This window comes from Rhinolophus sinicus, linkage group LG09 (genome assembly GCF_036562045.2).
Source record: "Rhinolophus sinicus isolate RSC01 linkage group LG09, ASM3656204v1, whole genome shotgun sequence".
Lineage (NCBI taxonomy): Eukaryota > Metazoa > Chordata > Mammalia > Chiroptera > Rhinolophidae > Rhinolophus > Rhinolophus sinicus.
The window spans coordinates 70,358,040-70,378,070 of record NC_133758.1 but is presented as its reverse complement, the minus strand read 5'-3'; the positions used below and the strand labels follow the sequence as shown (position 1 = coordinate 70,378,070).

The 20,031-nt window shown below is 34.0% G+C and overlaps 1 protein-coding gene across 4 annotated transcripts in view; it reads right to left on the bottom strand.

Moving 5' to 3' along the window:
* Positions 1–20,031, bottom strand: part of RELN (reelin) — a 502,053-nt gene that overhangs the window by 149,986 nt on the left and 332,036 nt on the right. For all 4 annotated transcript variants that reach the window (XM_074340625.1, XM_074340624.1, XM_074340623.1 and 1 more), the window contains exons 17-20: positions 18,256–18,322; positions 14,237–14,470; positions 13,399–13,560; positions 8,925–9,161 (exon numbers count right to left, since the gene is read on the bottom strand). In XM_074340625.1, the coding sequence (XP_074196726.1) occupies positions 8,925–9,161; positions 13,399–13,560; positions 14,237–14,470; positions 18,256–18,322 (700 nt within the window). The remainder of the gene's footprint in view (positions 1–8,924; positions 9,162–13,398; positions 13,561–14,236; positions 14,471–18,255; positions 18,323–20,031) is intronic.

Genomic DNA, 20,031 nt, shown 5'->3' with positions numbered 1-20,031 from the left:
TTTTGTGTTATCCATCACTGCATATTATTATCGATTCCTAATGGTTCTTATAACCTAGAAGTGCCTAACAACTACTTGAGAGCTCCTCTTGTATATCTTAAAACACATTTCCACTCATCACTCAGTTTCAATTTCTTTAATTGTTAACAGAGCCACAGTACTATTTCTACCTCTTCTTGCAAGTGCATTGTATTTATGTTATGAGATAAGCAGGCTTTCTAAATCCTTAGCCTGGGATTTTTCCCCCTAAGTGACACTAGCTTCTCATAAAAATACACAAACTCTTTTCCTTGTCAATGCTTATAGATGCCACATGAAATATGAACCTATGCTTTTTTAATATCCTGGACATGTAGTCATTTGTTCATGTCCTCTGACGTGGGCCACCCACATGGCAGCTGTGCTCCTCCTTTTACACCTCTGCTTTCCCACATCTCCAGAGCTGACAATGCTGCAGGGGGTTGGTGTGAAAAAACGAGGCTTCCAAAATCCTCCCATCACATTACATGGCACACAATGTCACCCTTTTCCCCTCATGCGTTTTGTCATTCACAGCTAATTTCAATTCTTGCATGTTGCTCTTTTACTTTCTCTCTACTTTCGCTGCTTCTTTTCAGAAATTCCTCTAAGGAAAAAACGACCCTAACATGACTAGGGCTAGTGATTTCCTTACATAAAGAAAAACAAGAGAACTTCAACTGAAAACAAAATTGGACATAACAAGGAATGAGTACTATTTTCATGCCTATGAAAGTACCTAGCAGGCCCTTTCAACACTTCTGCATCATATTTACCTCTAAATCTTCTTTTAATTAAATCTGCTTTTCCTTAAGCACCATTAAAGATAAATAAAAACTATAGCTTTTCTTATTTCATATTATTTTTTATTTTAATTATTTTTTCCAGTTTTATTGAGATATAATTGCTACATACCATTGTATAGGCTTTTGGTGTATAGCATAATGATTTGCTATATGTATATATTGTAAAATGATCACCACAATAAGTTTAGTTAACGTCCACCACCTCACACAGTTACAAAATATTTTCTTCTTGTGATGAGAGCTTTTAAGATCTACTGTCTTAGCAACTTTCAAATATATAAACCAGTATTGTTAATTGTAGTTACCATGTTGTATCTTACATCCCCAAAACTTATGTATCTTATCACTGGAAGTTTCTGCCCTTTGGCCACATTCACCCATTTTGCTCAGTCTCACCCAACCTCTGATAACCACCAATCTACTTCCTGTATCTACGAGTTTGGTTTTTTTCAAGGTCCATCCATGTTGTCACAAATGGTAGGATTTTCTTTCCTATGGCTGAACATTTTTCCATTGTATAAATATACCACATTTTCTTTATCTAGTCATCCATGGATAAACACTGAGGTTATTTCCATGTCTTGGAAATAATGCTGCCATATACACGAGGGTGCAGATATCTTTTTGAGATAGTGATTTTGTTTCCTTCAGATATACACCTAGAGGTAGAATTCAGCTTTTTTCTTCAGCTTCAAGATCATATGGTAGTCCTACTTTTTTTTTTCAGGAACCTCCAGTTTTCCATAGTGACTGTATCAATTTACATTCCCACCAACAGTGCACAAGAAATCCCTTTTCTCCGTGTCCTTGGCAACACTTGTTGTTTTGATGATATCCATTCTAACAGGTATGAAGTAGTATCTCATTGTGGTTTTGATTTGCATTTCCCTAATGATTAGTGATGCTGAGCACCTTTTCATGTACCTATTAGCCATTTGCATGTCTTCTTTGGGAAAATGTCTATTAGATCCTCTGCCCATTTTTTAATTGGATTGCTTCTTTTTTTTTTCTTTTGGTCAATTGAGTTGTATGATTTCTTTACACATCTTGGTTAGTAACACCTTCTGAGATATATGATTTGCAAATATGTTCTTGCATTCCAGAGGTTGCCTTTTCATTTTGTTGATGGTTTCCTTTCCTGTGCAGAAGCTTTTTAGTTTAATGTAGTTCCACTTGTTTTACTTTTGTTGCCTTTGCTTTGGTGTCAAATCCAAAAAATCATCGGCAAGACTGATGTCAGTAAAATTACTGCCTATATTTTCTCCCAGGAGTTTTATGGTTGCAGGTGTTACATTCAAGTCTTTGATACATTTTGAGTTAATCTTTGTATATGATATAAGATAGTGGTCCAGTTTCATTCTTTTGCATGTGGTGGCTGTCCTTTTCCCATTGTATATTCTTGGCTCTCTTGTCAAAAATTAATTGACCATATATATGTGGGTTTATATCTGGGCTCTCTGTTCTCTTCCCTATTGATCTATGTGTCTATTTTTATGCCAAAACCATACTATTTTTATTACTATAGCTTTTTAATACAGTTTGAAATCAGAAATTGTGATGTCTTCAGCTTTTTTCTTTGCTTCAAGATTACTTTGGCTATTCGGGGTCTTTTGTTGTTCCGTACAAACTTTAGGACTGCTTGTTATAGTTCTGTGAAAAATGTCATTGGAATTTTGATAGGCATTGCACTGAATCGATAGATTGCTTTGTGTAGTATGAATATCTAAACAATATTAATTCATCCAATCCATGAACATAAAGTATATTTATATGTATTTGTGTTTTCTTCAATTTCTTTCATTAATTTGTTACAGTTTTCAGTGTACAGTTATTTCACCCTATTGGTTAAATTTATTCCCAGGTATTTTGTTCTTTTTGATGCAATTGTAAATGAGGTTGTTTACTTAATTCCTTTTTCTGTTATTTCATCACTAGTGTTTAGAAATGCAGCTGATTTTTGTATATAGACATACCTCAGAGCTATGTTGTAAGCTTGGATCCAGACCAAATACTGAAATAAAGTGAATATTGCAATAAAGTGGGCCACACATTTTTTTCCAGTGTACATAAAAGTTTACACTAAACTATAGTCTATTAAGTGTGCAACAGCATTATGTCTAAAAACGTACATACCTTAATTAAAAAACACTTTATTGCTAAAAAATGCTAACTGAGTCTTCAGTGAGTTGTAATCTTTTTGCTGGTGGAGGGTCTTATAAAAAATGCTATATTTTTAAAGCACAATAAAGCAAAGTGCAATAATTGGGGTATGCCCGTACTGATTTCGTACCCTGCAACTTTGCTGAATTTGTTTATTAGTTCTAACACTTTTGGTGGAGGCTTTAGGGTATTCTATATCTAACATCATGTCATCTGCAAATAAAGATGGTTTTATTTCTTCCTTTCTGATTTGAAATCTTTTATTTCTTTTTCTTGCCTAATTGCTCTGGATAGGACTTTCAGTGCTATGTTGAATAAAAGTGGTGATAGTGGGCATCCTTGTCTTCTTGATTTTAGAGGACAAGCTTTCAACTTTTCACCACTGAGTATAATGTTAGCTGTAGACTTGTCATATATGTTGAGGTATGTTATTATGTTGAGGTATGTTCCCTCTGTACCTATTTTGTTGTAAGTTTTTATCATAAATGGATGTTGAATTGTGTCAAATGCCTTTTCTGCATCTATTGAGATGATCATATGATTTTTATCCTTCATTTTGTTATATGGTGTATCATGTGAATTGATTTGCAAATACTGAACTATTCTTGCAATAAATCCCACTTGACCATGGTATGTGATGTTTTTAAATGTATTGTTGAATTCAGGTTGTTGATATTTTGTTGAGGATTTCTGCATCTATGTTTATTAAGAATATTGGCTTGTAATTTTCTTTTCTTGTGGTGTTCTTGTCTGGTTTTGCTATCAGGGTAATTCTGTCCTTCTAGTATGAGTTTGGAAGTGTTCCCTTCTCATATGTTTTAGAAGAGTTTGAGAAGAATTGATATTAATTATTTTGTAAATGTTGGTAGAATTTACTAGTGAAGCCAACTAGCAGATTCAATCTCCTGACTAGTAATTGGTCTGTTCAGATTTCCAACTCTTCACAATTTAGTCTTGGTAGGTTGTATATTTCTAGGAATTTACCCATTTCTTCTAGGTTATCCAATTTGTTGGCATATAATTAATTACTCATAGTAGTCTCTTATGGTCCTTTGTATTTCTGTGGTATCAGTTACAATGTCTCCTCTTTTATTTAAGGTTTTGTTTGTTTGTGTCCTCTTTTTAAATTTCTTGGTAAATTTAGCTAAAGTTTGTCGGTTTTATCTTTTCAAAAAACCAGCTCTTGGTTTCACTGATCTTTTCTATTATCTTTTTTGCCTTCATTTCACTTATTTCCACTCAGATCTTTGTTATTTTCTTTCTTTTACTAACTTTGTGCTTAGTTTGCTCTTTACCTAATTACTTGAAGTGTAAAGTGAGGTTGTTTATTTGAGATCTTCCTTAATGTAGGCATTTATCACTATGAACTTCTCTCTTGGAACTGCTTTGTCTCTATCCCACATGTTTTGTTATGTTGTATTTCCATTTTTATTTGTCTCAAGATATTTTTTGTTTTCTTTTGATTTTCTGACCCATTGGTCGTTCAGTAGCATGTTCTTTAATCTTCACATACTTGTAAATTCTCTAGTTTTCTTCTTGTAATGATTTCTAGTTTCATGCCATTATGGTTGGAAAACTTGCTTGATATGACTTCAGTCTTCTTAAATTTACTAAGACTTGTTTTGTGGCCTAAAATATGATCTATCCTGGACAATGTTCTATGTATACTTGAGAAGAATATGTTCTGCTGGTTTTGAATGCAATGTTCTATTAATGTCTGTTAATGCCATCTGGTCCAATGTGTTGTTTAAGTCCAATGTCTCCTTATTGATATTCTAACTGATGATCTATCAATTATTGGAAGTGGGGTATTGAAGTCCCTTACTGATATTGTATTGCTGTCTTTTCTCCCTTCAGGTCTGATAATATTTGCTTTATGTATTTAGGTGCTCCTATGTTGGGTGCATAAATATTTATACATCCTCTTGTTGGATTGACCCCTTTATCATTATACAATGATTTTCTGTCTCTTATTGGAGTCTTTGTTTTAAAGTCTGTTTTGTCTGATATAAGCATCGCTACCTCTGCTTTCTTCTGGCTTCCATTTGTATGGAATATCTTTCCCCATCCATTTACTTTCAGTCTGTATGCATTCTTAAAGCAGAAATATCTTGTAGGAAGCATATAGTTGAGTTATCCCACCCCTTTTTAAAAAAAATCCAGCCAGCCAATCTATGTCTTTTGATTGGAGCATTCAGTCCATTTACATTTAAAGTAATTTTTTCTAGGTATGGACTTACTATTGCCATTTTGTTAATAGTTTTCTGATTATTTTGTAATTCATTTGTTCCTTTCTCCTTCTCTTGCTCTTTTCTTTTGTGATTTGATGTATTTCTATAGTGCTATGCTTAGATTCATTTCTCTTTATCATTTTTGTATCTACTACAGGAGGCTTATATTAAGTATCTTATAGTTATAACAGTCTACTTTAAGCTGATAACAACTTAAGTTTGAATGCATACTAAAGCTATACATTTTTACTCCCTCCACATTTTATGTTTTTGATGTCACAATTTACATCTTTTTATCTTGTGCATCTACTAACAAACTATTTTATAGTTGTTTTTACTACTTTTTTCTTTTAGCGTTCATACTATATTTATAAGTGATTTACATACCACCACTACAACATTTACAACATTAAAGTATTCTGAATTTAACTAAAATTTACCTTCACCAGTGAGATTTATACTTTCATATGTCTTCTTAGTACTAATTAGTACCTTTTTTTCAACTTGAAGAACTTCCTTTAACATTTCTTGTTAAATCTGTCTAGTGGTATTGAACTCCTTTAGCTTTTGCTTGTCTAGAAAACTATTTATCTTTCTTAGTAAAACCAATTGCAAATACTAATATGCTCTAACAACCATCCCTTCACAGTTGAAACCAAAACCCTGCATAATATGACAGCAATGTCCTTTTCACCTCTGTACCTAGCTAGTCTATTAAATAGAACAGAGGAATGTAAATGTCCCTTGGTATTATCACTAACAGTATGTCAGATAATCTTTAATAAATCTCAATTAAAATTATTCCCTTAGTGATCTTAAAATACATTTAAGAGATTTTAAAGATTATTTTTAGAACATAAAGCAGACAGAGGTTCTGATTTGAGATATCATATATATGGAAGGAAGGACAGTACTACAAATAATTAAAAGCAATTCATTTCTCCACAGAAAAACATGCTCTAAGATGACACACTGTAAAGTGATTTATAGCATATTGACTGTAGTTCTTCTAATGAAAAAGCAATTGTCCAAGTCTTCCCTGGAGAATACTCTCAGTAACAAAAATCCATGCTCATGGAAAGTCATGAGTTAGAAAATGAGAACCAAATGAACTCACAGCTGGGAAAAGCCAACGATAATTAATTTAACACCAGCCATTTGTGGAGACATATATACATTTCAAAATTTCTCTTGGGAGCAATAAGGTCATTGAAGGGCACAGGCCACAAATTTGAACATGTTCAAAGAATTTTTACTTAATAAGATAATATGCTCCAAAGGTTTTGCATTAAAAAGTAACTTGTTTTAAGATGAGGACATTATCATAAATAGTTGGTCAATACCATCATTTGAATTTCAATATTGTAGCAACTATTTATGAAAAACATTTCTGAAGTGCATTCCCATTGTACTTGGACAACATATTCCTCAACGGTAGCAGAGAGAAAACAGTGTCATTAAAAGGGGCTTTATTCTGACTCAATGGCTAAAAAAATGGGAACAATTTGAGATCTTTCGTGTGGTTTCATTTTAATAAACAGTAACATTTTTCATGTCCTCATTAAAGTGGTTAATGTGTTTTGCTAGTCTCATTATCACCTCAAGAGTGTACTTTCTGTTGTTTCATAACCAAGACAACTCCTTTTTGTTTCAGAGAAGATCAGAAAGTCAAATCTGATTGCTCACATGTGGTTGTTAATAAAACTCCTATGGTGGTGTTCAAGGTACCCAGAGGGATTGTACAGTTATTTCTATTTTCTTATGGTTTTCTATAATTATTGTGATTGTACTTTCACAAAGTAACTGTATCTCCACTAATTAAAGCAGTGGTGGGTTAAGAATATTCATCAGACTTGTGTGAAAGGATATTGTTCTTAGGGTTTTGATCAAAGCACAGAAATTCAACTGCTGTTATCATGCATTCAACACAAGTGTTAAATTAAAATGCTCAGCAACTTTGGAGTTTATTTGAGCAGATGTTAACTATTTTTGAAAATAAACGTGATACAGGACTTGCATTCATGAAATGACTCTTTGTTGTATTAAAAGTGCTGGGGGAAAAAGAAACTATTACACAAACTTGGGGGATATAGTTAATGGTATATGATCGATTCGATTATTGTTAATTCAGGTCAATTTAAATGTTCAGAATCATAAAATTCCAAAAAAAATCTCATTTTGGTTTATGTCTCTGTATCTTATTTGCTTTGCCCCTTTATTTTCTTTGAATGCTCCAGGACAAGAAAGAATATCCATAAAAACAAACATCTGAGGCTATCAACTATAGAAAAACACAATAACCTTCATACTTTGTTGTACAGAAATTTCATTGTATCTAGTCTGACAGTGCTTGCAGCAAAAGTGATCAGCTATACTTTCATTTCATTAACTGTCATTTTGATACTAGACTTTTTAGCCTGCTGTGTGTGAGATGTGACTGTCCATGCACAATTCCCATCAAAGATAATTTTCTGTGCAATGGTGTGTAAAATTTACCTCTAATTATGATAAGGTCACTGATGGGTTATTTATGATACGCTCTCTGGAGACAATTGTGGTGAATAGCTTTCGTGAGATTCATCTAGAGAAATTAAATTGTTTTGACCATGACTCAATAGAAAGTAAAAGTCTTTTAGAAAATTATTCCTTAATCACGTTTAAAGTCCTAAAGGAACCAAGAAAGGGGCGGTATGCACAGTGGTGAAAGCTGTATGTTCTGATATTATGCAGAGTTGAGTTTTAATCCAGGATTTCTGGGGCTAGAAGGCCCCACATGATCTGGCCTCTGCACATCTCCTGACACTCTCTTCCTCATTATCTGGGCTCTAGCACCATGGGCCTCCTTCCTGGTCCTTGAACATGGCATGGCCATTCTTGTTTTGGGAGTCTTTGTACCACAAAGTTGCCTGTGGTCGGAATGCTTGTCCTTCAGATCTTCACGTGTCTGGAATTTCCTTGTTCTTCCACTTTCAAATCAGTGGACTGTATCGTATTCACTATCTGAACTATCTGAATATAGCCTTCTACTCTTTTTTGAAAGTAGCTACCCCTTGATTAGTTACTCACTACTGTGTCATCCTACTGATGTTCTTGAAGTACTAATCATAGTCTTAAATTATTTATTTACTGCTTAATGTATAATTAAGTTTAATTAATGTACAATTAAGTTTGTATATGACCTTCAGGGGAAAATATCTAAGAATGAAAGGTACCTTGACTAGGATATCCCACAATCTTGAAACCCCATTGACATTAACTAGATGAGTCACTAGTCCAATACTGCTGATAAAATGGATTAAAAAGGAGGTCCTATTTAACATATTAGGAACAGAAAAACTTCTTGGACTTTATATAAGACAGCATGAAAATAGAACTAATCATAAGAAATTTTATTAAAATAGCCATTAGAGTTATCATTATGATCATGGAGGGCCTCCATGAAGGGAGAATATGTCAGTCACGTTAGTCATTAATACTTTTTGAGGAGAGTTTTCATATGTAATGGTGGGAAATTAAAATTTGAGATTAATAAATGTGGGGAAATTTTATATTTATTTAAATCTATCAGTATGACTTTTTAAATGGTTTATGTTCAGTCAATATTTGCCAATAAATGACTAAGTACTAGATGAGCTGGAAGATGTCCTTACATTCCAATCCTTAATACAAATTGTAACAATAACAAGAAGAACAAAGATGAAATCCTTACCAAAGGGTCCAGTCATGGCCACAGTACGGCTGAACATTTCCAAGGTAGAATCCCAGAGATTGAGTGACCTCCACAAGATTGGTAAAGTCAAGACTAATGCTGTTGAAAAGGACAGATGTCATAATAATCTCATCAATCGCCCATACATCTTCTCCTTGGGAAGAATGATATGGTTGCCACCATCTGAATTGAATTCCAAACTGTCTTGCATCATCTGGTAATTCTACAGAGATTATTCTAAAGAAAAAAAGTAAAAATTTAGATTACTTTGACATCTTAAAATACATTTATGTCAGGCTCTTTTTTTTCTTGCAGTATAGTATTTAAAAAAATAGTTCTCCCACTATTACATTCTTCTGAGATTCCCAATTTCCTGTCTGACTCTAACAAAGTCTTCTAAACACATCCAAAAATATGATTTTGCTTTTACTCATCTGCTCTCAGAAAAGCTAACAGTTCTTAAAGTGGTAGGGCTCGTCTCCGTCTGGTAAAGGATCTTTGGCAGCTTGTTACATATATTAGAGTTTGGAGCTGGTTGAAATCATGGCCCTTTCTTATTCTCATGAGTTTAACATAGTGTGTAAGGTCACTTGCTGTGTCACGGTGCCTATGACACCAAACCGTTATCTGACAAATGGGGAAGAAAATTAAGAATTATATCTAATTTCCAGGAGCAATTATTGTACACAGCACCGGGAACCATACATTAATTGTCACTGCAATGACATCTGCTTGAAAGCTCCATAAATCACAGAACCGTGCTGCTCACACCCATATACGAGGTGAGATGTGAAGCAAATGGCAAGTGGAACATTTGTCTCCATCAATGTTCAATTAAACACCAAGAGAGGTGTTTGCAGTAAACGCACACTGAAGGGACTACATCTTTTTTCTAGTGAGCAAAGAAAAACTCCCTAAGACAGGTGACTGGCTGGATAACTTAGAAATACGTTATTTAAAAACTTCAATGTCTAAGGCTGGATTTACTAAGAAATTAGATTGATTTTCCATATTTGTATTATATTACCTTTCATTATTGTGGAAAGAAATGTTAAATTACATATTGGAAATGTATTTTTTTACACACTGAATGCTATGGAAAAATCATGTATATTTTCTCTTTAAGTAATTTGTACATGGAAATATAGGCAGACTAGCAGGGACAATCACCACTAATTATACAAACTACTAGTAAAAACCTGATAGAACTTTTTGCAATGTGAGAAAACAAACTTTTTAAATAATGAAAAATTAATATTCAAATACAGGAATATAAATTAATAAATACTTCTTAAGCTAAAATACATAGCTATAACATATTTCTGTTTTTTAAATACTTCTTCAATCTGCCAACTTTTTTTCACCAATGTGAATTTATTAGAAGAGTAAAATTGAATTATTTTAGTAATTTTCATCTTAATTTTTCTAAATATTTATTTAATATTAAATATATTATTCATATTAATATGTAAAATATAAAAAATAAAAATTATATTCCAATTGCCCCAACAATGAAAACATCATGCATTAATTTAATAATTTGATTGTCATTATTAGAAAATTAAAATTTTCCTTTATATTAATAATTTTAAAAGCAGTTACTATTCTCTCTGATGAAAATTAACATAATTTTTAAAAATAGGAATTGAAAAGTAAAATTCCTCAGGCAACTTCAAAGGACAATAAAGTGTGTATCTTATAACAGTTATTGAAATGACCGACATTTTCCCTGGCAGAGACATGAAGACTCTTGTGTATAATCAGACTCGTGGGTGAGATCCCCACTGTGTCAGGTTTATAACTTTGGTTTGTAACTTTGCAGCCGCAGGGAAGGTACTTGTATGTGCCTCAGCATCTTCATCTGTGAAATCGGGATAATATCCTGATGGCAAAGACAAAGACTTCTTTTGGTATTTTTGACTATTGTGTCTTAGCATCTAGAATAGCACCTGGCACACAATAGGACTCAACAAATTCTTCCTGTATGAATAAAGTTCATATTATCAGTACACCCCAATAGAGATTTGAACAAGGAAGGTAAATATTCTCCCCAACGTTAAGTAGCTTTTCAATGACGATGCCAGGATCTGGACCCAAGCAACGTGGCTCTTGAGCATCTAGGGGTGGGTTGCAGTTGTGTTTCCACTACTCTATGCATATGATAGTCACTGGTTAGAATAGCTATGGAACCATTTGATCAGAATATTTCTAGATGAGAAACCAGGTACTTAGATGAACTTTTTGTATTAATCTTCCTTTTTCAGGTAGGTATTAAGCTCATGTATTCCTTACAATAAAATATAATAATAATAAAAAAAGATTAGGCTTTATAATAATTTTAGAATAAAAAATAAGCTCTATAATTAAGAAAAAATCTAGAATAATTTTAGTCTCATCAGTGATATAAAGTTTTACATGAATAAAAATAACAATTATTTCACAAGACATTCTGGTCGGTTTAAATTAAATGATTAACTTAGATATATTTACAAACTTCAAATTTTATAAATAACAAGCAGATAGAGTTCTTTTATTTGCTGAGTGAATCATAGGCAAGCAAATTATTAGAAATTGGCTAGGAGTAATAATGGTTAGCCAACTAGCATATCTGATTTATGGATCACACTTCATTTTTGAACCACCATGACAGAAAGGAACAATATGGAATTCACAGCAACTACAGGCAGCAATTTATACTGAAGAAAATACAGCAAATGGCTAAGGGCATCAAGGCATACTTAACACTGCTATGAAGAATTTACATGGTTTGTATTAATCATATAAAATATAATTTAGCACCTAAAATATATCAAATTCTACTTCTGCCATGTTACCTTTTATTAATATTTGTAAGAGGGAAGAAGAGTCTCATGGACAGAGGTATGTATATAGAAAATGAAAGTCTTCTTCCCACTTCTTTGAAGAAAAAAATCTCCACTCTGATCTTAATCTTTCAAGCTATGCATATACCTAATGTTGAAAAGCCACCTTGATTCTGCTTAGAAGAAAAATGTTGCTGTCAAATGGCAGGCAAGATTAAACGCACCTTTGCAATAGCACATTAAATGTGTAATTATTTTTCATATCAACAAAGATTAATTAAATTTCATGATATAGATTGATGACTGAATTTTGGAGCTGTCTATCCTTGTTAGGAAAAATTTTGCTTTAGGCAGTTAACTTAGGATGGTGTTATTTTCTTAATGTTTTCAGCGTTATTATCACCTTGATTTTTGTTTAATTTTCTTTGTAACATTCACTATAGAGAGCTTACAAAACATTTCTTTAGGATTCATATGTTTCTACCGAGTGAGAAAGTTGAGTTTAGCTTTACATTGACCTATAAGGGAAAATACTCATGTGTTGTGTTCTTAAAACTTTATAAAGTACAATGTTCATAACTCATAATATGGTTAACTGTGACCTCTGTTACATGCTACTTCATTTTCTATACAAATAGAAGTTCTCATCAATTTGTAAATTAAACATAGGGACAGCCTTAAGGAAAACGTTCAAGTCTGTCAAGTGTCATCAGTGTCCCTGTCTCTCTGCCAGGTGCCAACGCAAACATCGGTGCCCAAAGCCTCACTCTTTTTCACATCATCCCACGATCAGCGTGGACTTCCAGGAAGGCAAATAATGGGAGTTGTTTATATCTGGTTGTGACTGTAAGCCACAGTGGTACCTCCGACAGTGGTATTTCACCTTTCCCATTCTCCTCTTTTCCTGCTATTTTAAATGAATTTCAGTGAGCAAATCAGTAAATATTCTACAAGGGGAGAGGATCCTTTGAACACTTCTGAAATTATACCACTAACTGGTGATTACTACTCTGCTGACATTGAAGGATGGCCCTGCTTCAAGTAAAACTTGAATCTCACCATTGTGACTATATGTTATGAAATACATAAGCTAGAGAAAAACAGAAGGGGCCTGAAGAAAGGACTTAAAATAGCTCCTCACACTACACCTGTGTCAGGGACTCTATACATGCTAGAAAAATGTCTTTGTACCCATTGTTTAATTATATTACATGCAAACTTTAAAAACGTTAGTTATATTTTATCAGTTATTATCTCATATAATTTATTGTAACATAGTATAATATATTGCTAACAAATGTTCATCAATAGCATTTATACTTTAGTATTATATTAAAATCATATCTAATAGCTTACGCTATAGTTAAATAAGAAAAATAACATTAATTATTTTTCTCTTTCCTGGGCATCAGACTCTGTCCCTTAGATGTACATTTCAAAATATGAGAATAAATTTCTTTAAATTATCAGAAGTCAGTAGGACAAAGGACTAGAAGAATGTGGCTTGCTAGTTTAGCATCTCAAGACACATCAATCTTTATTCTTGCTATCTTTCAATGGAAAAATATCTGGAATCTTACACCATGTGGATGATGATTTCCCAAGGAAGGAGACAGCACTCTAATCATTTTTCCAAATGATTTCCCACATACCTGGGCTCATGATAATTGAGATATGAATAGTGCTCCAAGAGTTTCCAAGTTATCCCATTATCATAAGAATAATGCAGTAGAACTCCTTCACCAGGCTGGTCAGGGGCCCTGCACGTGCTCAGAACAGACTTGCTTCCCAGTCTCAGTGTGAACTGGAGAAACCTAGATGTAAATTGTCTATAATTAGTGTGCGCAGAAACATTTTTAATCATAACGTTCATTTTGGCTTTTAAAGAATTTCAAACAAGTTTAAATGAACCACCCAAATGTTGTAGGTTTCCACTCATCCCTTTTTTATAAAATGTAATTTCACTGAGATATGTGAATATGTGTAGAAGACAAGGTCAGTGTACCTGTTTTATACACACATATATACATACAAACATGAGTGTATGTTTATACATATTTGTATACTATGATTTGTGTACGCACACTTAAAATGCCAATCATTCCTTTATTGCATTATTTATTAGGCACTGGGGGAAGGGAAGATGTAGGGTAAATCTAATCAGCCTGTGCAAGCTGTCAAATAAATACAACTACATCAATAATTAACTAGCCCTTGGCTTGAGAACACAGTTTTGATGCTAACATTTCGTATTTAAAAAAATCTAGTCAGTCATTTGTATCTTAAAGTCATCAGTGAGCTTTCTAATTTATTAAAAACTAGGGCAAATTAACCCTATATAAACTGTAAGCTCCCTCTCATTGTGGTTAAAAATGGGAGTATGTATATATCAGCAAAAAGGAAAAAAAGCATAAAAATTGAAAATTAATAGATCTAAATTCAATCACTATTGTCTGGTTTCAGTATGTATTCCACCTTGCCTTAACTCACCTGGATTGTGAGCTGTCAAGGAAAGATGTAATTAGCTGTCGCCTTCCTTCTTTGTTGAAAACCAGGGCCTTCCCACTGGCCAAGACACCACAGCCAAAGCTGACTTCAGCACCACGGATAGAGTAAAAGTTATGGTAAGAGGAGAGCCTGGAGCTGCCAAAGCTTTCAGAAATAAACATTGGGAATGTCTGGGATGCCATCTCACAAGCTGGACCAGAAAAGCCAGGATCACACCTGAAAGAAATACCATGAAATGAAATCTTAAACTATTGGTCCTTTCAGTTTCCTGAATCTACTTTGGGGAGGAGGAAGTCCAGAAGCCAGGATTTGACTGAATGGTAAGTAAGGCTCATTAGTCGTTGGAAAATACTGAATCTGAAGATTTGATAAAGGTGGATTCACTGTAAATATTCCAGAAAAATACAGTCTTTGCTCAGTTCTGCTGTAAAAAGCTTATGATTAAAACAATAATTCAACACTCATGTTCAACGAATGCCAGCTTTTCATCTGCAAATGGGTCTATGTTCATGCACATTTCCGACCTAAAATCTTTGTAAAAGATATATGTATATAATTTTATTCATAATAAAGTTCACTAAACTTGTAAAAGAAACATAAGTAAAATTCTCTATAAGATACCCAGAATAAATTTCCTCTAAGAACAAATGTAAAAATACATGTTTGTGATTGGAATCATTTGAAATATTTGGAAAAGGCTGGAAAATAAATCTATCTTTAACTATTTCAAATTAAAATTGGCATTTTAAAGGGAATACGTACATACACGCTTGACCTAGATATATGTCCTTAGCAGAACTGTGTTTCCTCTCAGTGGAGTCACAAATTAGTAGTGCTTCAAGAAACACACACACACACACACACACCCCAGCCTGCCTGCTGCCATGTCAGAACGTCCTGTAGTTATGTTAGCTGACTAGAATGCACATGGAGCTCCCTGAGTCCTCTATCAATGAAAAAACTCATCACAGATTACTCAATAACTGAATACCAGAAGCTTCTTATATTTTAAGGAGTTTACTCATCAGTAAATTAGTTTCAAATTCTTTATATTTATTGCACTATTTCTTTTTCAGTATATTTACTATGTCACCAATTATAAAATTAAATTGGTGTCTTTTTGGGTGGGGTGGCGGGTTCTCCTGTAGGCATTCAAAACTTCCTCGAGTCTGAAACAAGCCTTTTATAAAGCAAGTGTACCAATGAAATGATATTATGGCATAATTCAGAAAGCTACTTCTTTAGCATTAGTTGCTGAAACTGGGCTTTATGCTGGCCTCAGAGAGGGTCCATGGAATGTACAAAAGTGTTGAAATCAAATGCCAACTTTTATGTGTATTAGATATTCTGGGGGAGAAGGTTTATAGTGATCATCACATTATTAAAGAAGTTGGACGCTAAGATGCCAAGAACTCCTGTAGAGTGACGTTGAGAGTTGCCTTGGCATTAGAAATGAGATAGAGTGGGAAAGGAAAACAATCTTTTATGGAGCCTAACACAGTTTCTTTCACATACTGTCTCATTGACTTAGTCAGACTCTGAAAAGCTAAGTAATTTTTAAAAAGGATAAGAAATTACCTAAAGAGGACACATTTTAACATTGGGGAACTGACTATGGCCACAAACTGGAATTAGTGTCCTAACAGCATTATCTATTGCCAGAGTGCATTTCAGGGCAAATGCATTTCTGTGTATCTTAAACATGTCTTCTTAGATCCAGTAATGGGGAGGAGCTGGTGATCATTTAGAGATGACTCATATTGTAATTAGTTCCCATTTAGTGGTTTTGAAAGTGTATTTTTAATAGAATGTTACATAATTGGGATAGACTGCTGATAAGGATTCCATCAGATAGTAAACAAAATACCTTTGCAGCCTTTGCTTTGCAGTAAAACAGTAGGGTAGTACACACTGGTGATTTTAGGAGTGACCTGAAACTCTCTAGACTCCAAATATGTCCCCTACTGGGGGACTCCAAATACTACTCATCCTTAAATGTAACACATGGTCACTTATATGTTCAGGAAAAAAGGCCCCACTGTTAAGAGACATGGCTGCCCCTTGTGTAAGAAGGTTTCTAATGAGCTCTGTCCTTCTCGGTAGCATCTCAACAGGGGCACCCTTATCAGGATAGTGAGTTGTCAGTTTAGGAACCCAGGCCTGGGGATTATACACAGGCAAGAAAGTGTTAGGGTGCAGGAGAGGTGGACTCCTGCTAGCAAGTAATGGTAGTGATGAGGGGAACACACTGGGGAGAAGAACACAAAGCTGCAGAGGCCCCAAATTCAAGGATCCATTTAAAGGAAATAAATGGTATTGACTATGAATTTCTTTCCCGGGCAATTCTACTCAAACTTGACAGAGCACATATTGCTGGAAAAGGATGTAGTGGCCAATCATTTAGCTCAACCACAAATGAACAAAGCCAATGAATATTACATAAAACATTGTCAGAAATAGGGAAAAAAATTAATGTTCCAACTGGTGAAAATATTCTGTAAAACTTCAGAAGGAGGAAAAGGCTATGATTATTCAGGATAGGGTCAAAAGAGAACAATGCTCAAAGATGTAAAACTGCCACTCAGATTTCTGTTTGCATCCATCATGGGTGACACAGATGGTTGCCTTAATAAAACTATTGAATGATAACAGGGATACTGTACATAATGAAGTAAAACTGTTGTAATTGTAGAGAGGTCTTTTAGAAATAGCACTTTCTATTTTCATTAATAAAAGTAGCTGTCATTTTCGATCTTTTTTACAAAACTTTTCAAGACAACTTCAGGAATTACAAAAATGTCTGGCCTCCTTATGCTAATTTTATTTGAAATGCATTGAACAAGAGGATGGCCTGGTTATGGAAAACGGACGAAGATAACAATTTGAAGAAAATGCCAGCCAATGTTTCATATAAGAAATATAATGAGTCAGTGTTTCTGGGTGGGAGTTGGTGGTTTTTTAAAAAAAGTTCAGAGATACATATTAAGTTTTGAAATATGAATAGGAATTTTTCAATTCTTTACATACTTTATAAAACATTTCCATTGTACAGAATGATTTCTTTATTAATTAAATTAATTGACATATAGTTCAAAAGTTAACCTGACATTCTAATCTTGGTACTATCAAGTGTCTTGCCTCATCCATATAATTCCCAAATAGGTTCAAAAGACTTTTGTGAGGTTTCCCTTAATGAAATAATTGGCTAATTAATTAATTACTCTGTTTGCAGGACAAGTAAAAACAGAGTAGGTAATCTTTTGTTGAAAACTTACCTGTATAACGAAGATTGCGGTTTCAGAAATTTCCAGGATATTTTATACTTAAATGCTAATATGGGAATGACATAATAAATATGAACATCCATTCTTGGTATAAACATAATGATGCACTGGTGGCGACTAGACATTATGTTATCTATGTATAATTTCACACTAATATTCAACATCACTATCATGTAAATACTTAATACATCATTTTGAAGACCCAAAGCGTTTTCCAATGTAAGCAAGATTGCAAAGTTACATTTAAAGATGAATTTTCTTATCAAATCTGCTAAGTTTGTCTCACTCAGTTTCCTTTAGCATTGGGTCCATGGGACAGCACTGATTTTCATAATTCATTCACAAAGCATGCTGGGAATTAAAATGACTCATGAACACTAGAACAATTTTATGGAAAAATAGCATATTGAAGAATGTAACAGAAATAGCAGTCATCAACCTATGAGGAATTCAAATTTGTTCACAAATTTATATGAGGTATGCTAAATTTGTTCACAATTTAGCTTAGTAGAAAATTTATTCATCAACTTCTACTTATAAAATATACTTTAATATTCTATTGCACTTAAATTCCATTTGGAGTATTCTACTTGTGGTCTTAAAAAGACCTCAGAAGCCTAAAAAGGAAATTAGAACAAATTAAAATGATGTGTGGTTTCAACATATAAAGTACATATGAAAAAACGAGAAATATAAATATTATTTTAAAATGCTTACTTGCAACCATGTCGAGTGCACTGTCCTCTGCCAGAACAGAATTTGAGACACGAGGGACCAATATAAACTGCAGGGCAAAAGACAGCATGTGAAAAATGGCATAAAAATTGGAAAAACCAAGAACTACACCAGCATATGAAATCATTTTGGGAAGCAATATCCATGAAATCCAACCCACTGTCTAAATGTTCACAGGAACCCAGTGTGACATGCAGAGAGGGCTGTGTGACAAGTCAAGTGCCTAGTTACAAACCCTGCCAGAGTCATTTTAAAAGAATTCTTTCAAGATTTTAATGTTTCACAGCAAAGAGAGTAGGAACACATGATTTGGGTTTCTTAATGGAGTCTCCTGAGCTAAAATGATTGCAGGCAGAATATTAATGCTTCTGTCTTGAACTTTCTACAAAGTTTAATTTCTTTAGGTAGAAATAAAGACTTTACAAAGGATCAATTTGATGTATAATGAAATGGAGAGGTTATAATTTAATGTAAAAACTATAAAAACACAAAAACTATAATTTCCATTTTTATCTGGGGAATATAACATTGAAGACGTTTGTTACATATATTTCTATTAACCCATCTTTCCTGAAATGGGGAATTAAAATTTGCTGTTGAGCATGAAGTCTTCTCTGTAATGCAGATCTTTTCCTTTTCCTAAACGGTGGGCTTCACTGACAATGACATTCCAAACCTAAATTCTAATCTTTGGAATGCTGAGGAAAAGGGCTCCTGATTGTTGAATGGTAAGTTCTGAGATTCTCAGACTCAAATACATGTAAGCTATTAAGCCATCTGATAAACAGTACAATCAATAACACACCAAGTAGTGTAAAAGTGGGACAAAACCAATGAGGAATTAGAGATTCAATGGTTATTAAGATGTCAAATATTTTAGGCCTAGACAAACTGACCATCCAGTATCATTTTCTTCTCTGTCTTGTAATCACGTCAAAGGAATTTAATTATTTTATTTTAAAGTAAACTTTCCTGTGGCCAGTACTCTATAAGCACTTAGTCTCAGGAACTAATTTATAGGTATAGTAATCAGTAATTCAAATGCCATGCAAGAGGCCACAGAAAACTCTTGCTGAAGGAAACTGATGGTTGAGGAAGAGACTGATAGCAGGCTGAGTGGGTAAAGATATTGGTTTTAGGTGTCAAATACCCTACATTCAAATTTGGCTTCACCTGGGAAACTTTAGATAAGTGGTTTATCCTCTCTAAGCCTGAGTCCCTATTCTTGAAAGTGGGATGACATTCCTTAGAGGAGAGAAGAAATGAAATGTTTCATGTCAGCAGGCTGCCTGGCCCATATGGTCATTGTCGTCATCAGCATACTGGGGTCAAACATCCTTCCTGCTCCATCTCCTCTGGACACCGAGTGCTGAGGAATCAGAAAGGGACTTCCTTCTTCTTAATCATGGAAAAGCTTAAGGACTTTTCCCAGCACACTTGATTTTATGGCTGCAGTACAATTTGCTCTAAGTCCTGCTAAGTGGTCCATTGCATTCTGCAGGGTCACGCTTGAGGCTGCCCTGTAATGTACTCATGCCATAGTTCAAAAAGCTCCCATCGTAAAAACAGATCAACAATAAAACAAGACTTTCTGAGTCAAGGAGAAAAACTGCAATGAAGGATTTTGTTGTCATCGCTCCCTGCTGAAGGGGGAATCATTAGGACTCACAGTATGAGTGAGTTTGCAGGTTCCTTTTTCCTAAGATTGTGGAGAGAATAGATTCGTTTTCCTCATATCATCATTAAGGTAAACAAGTT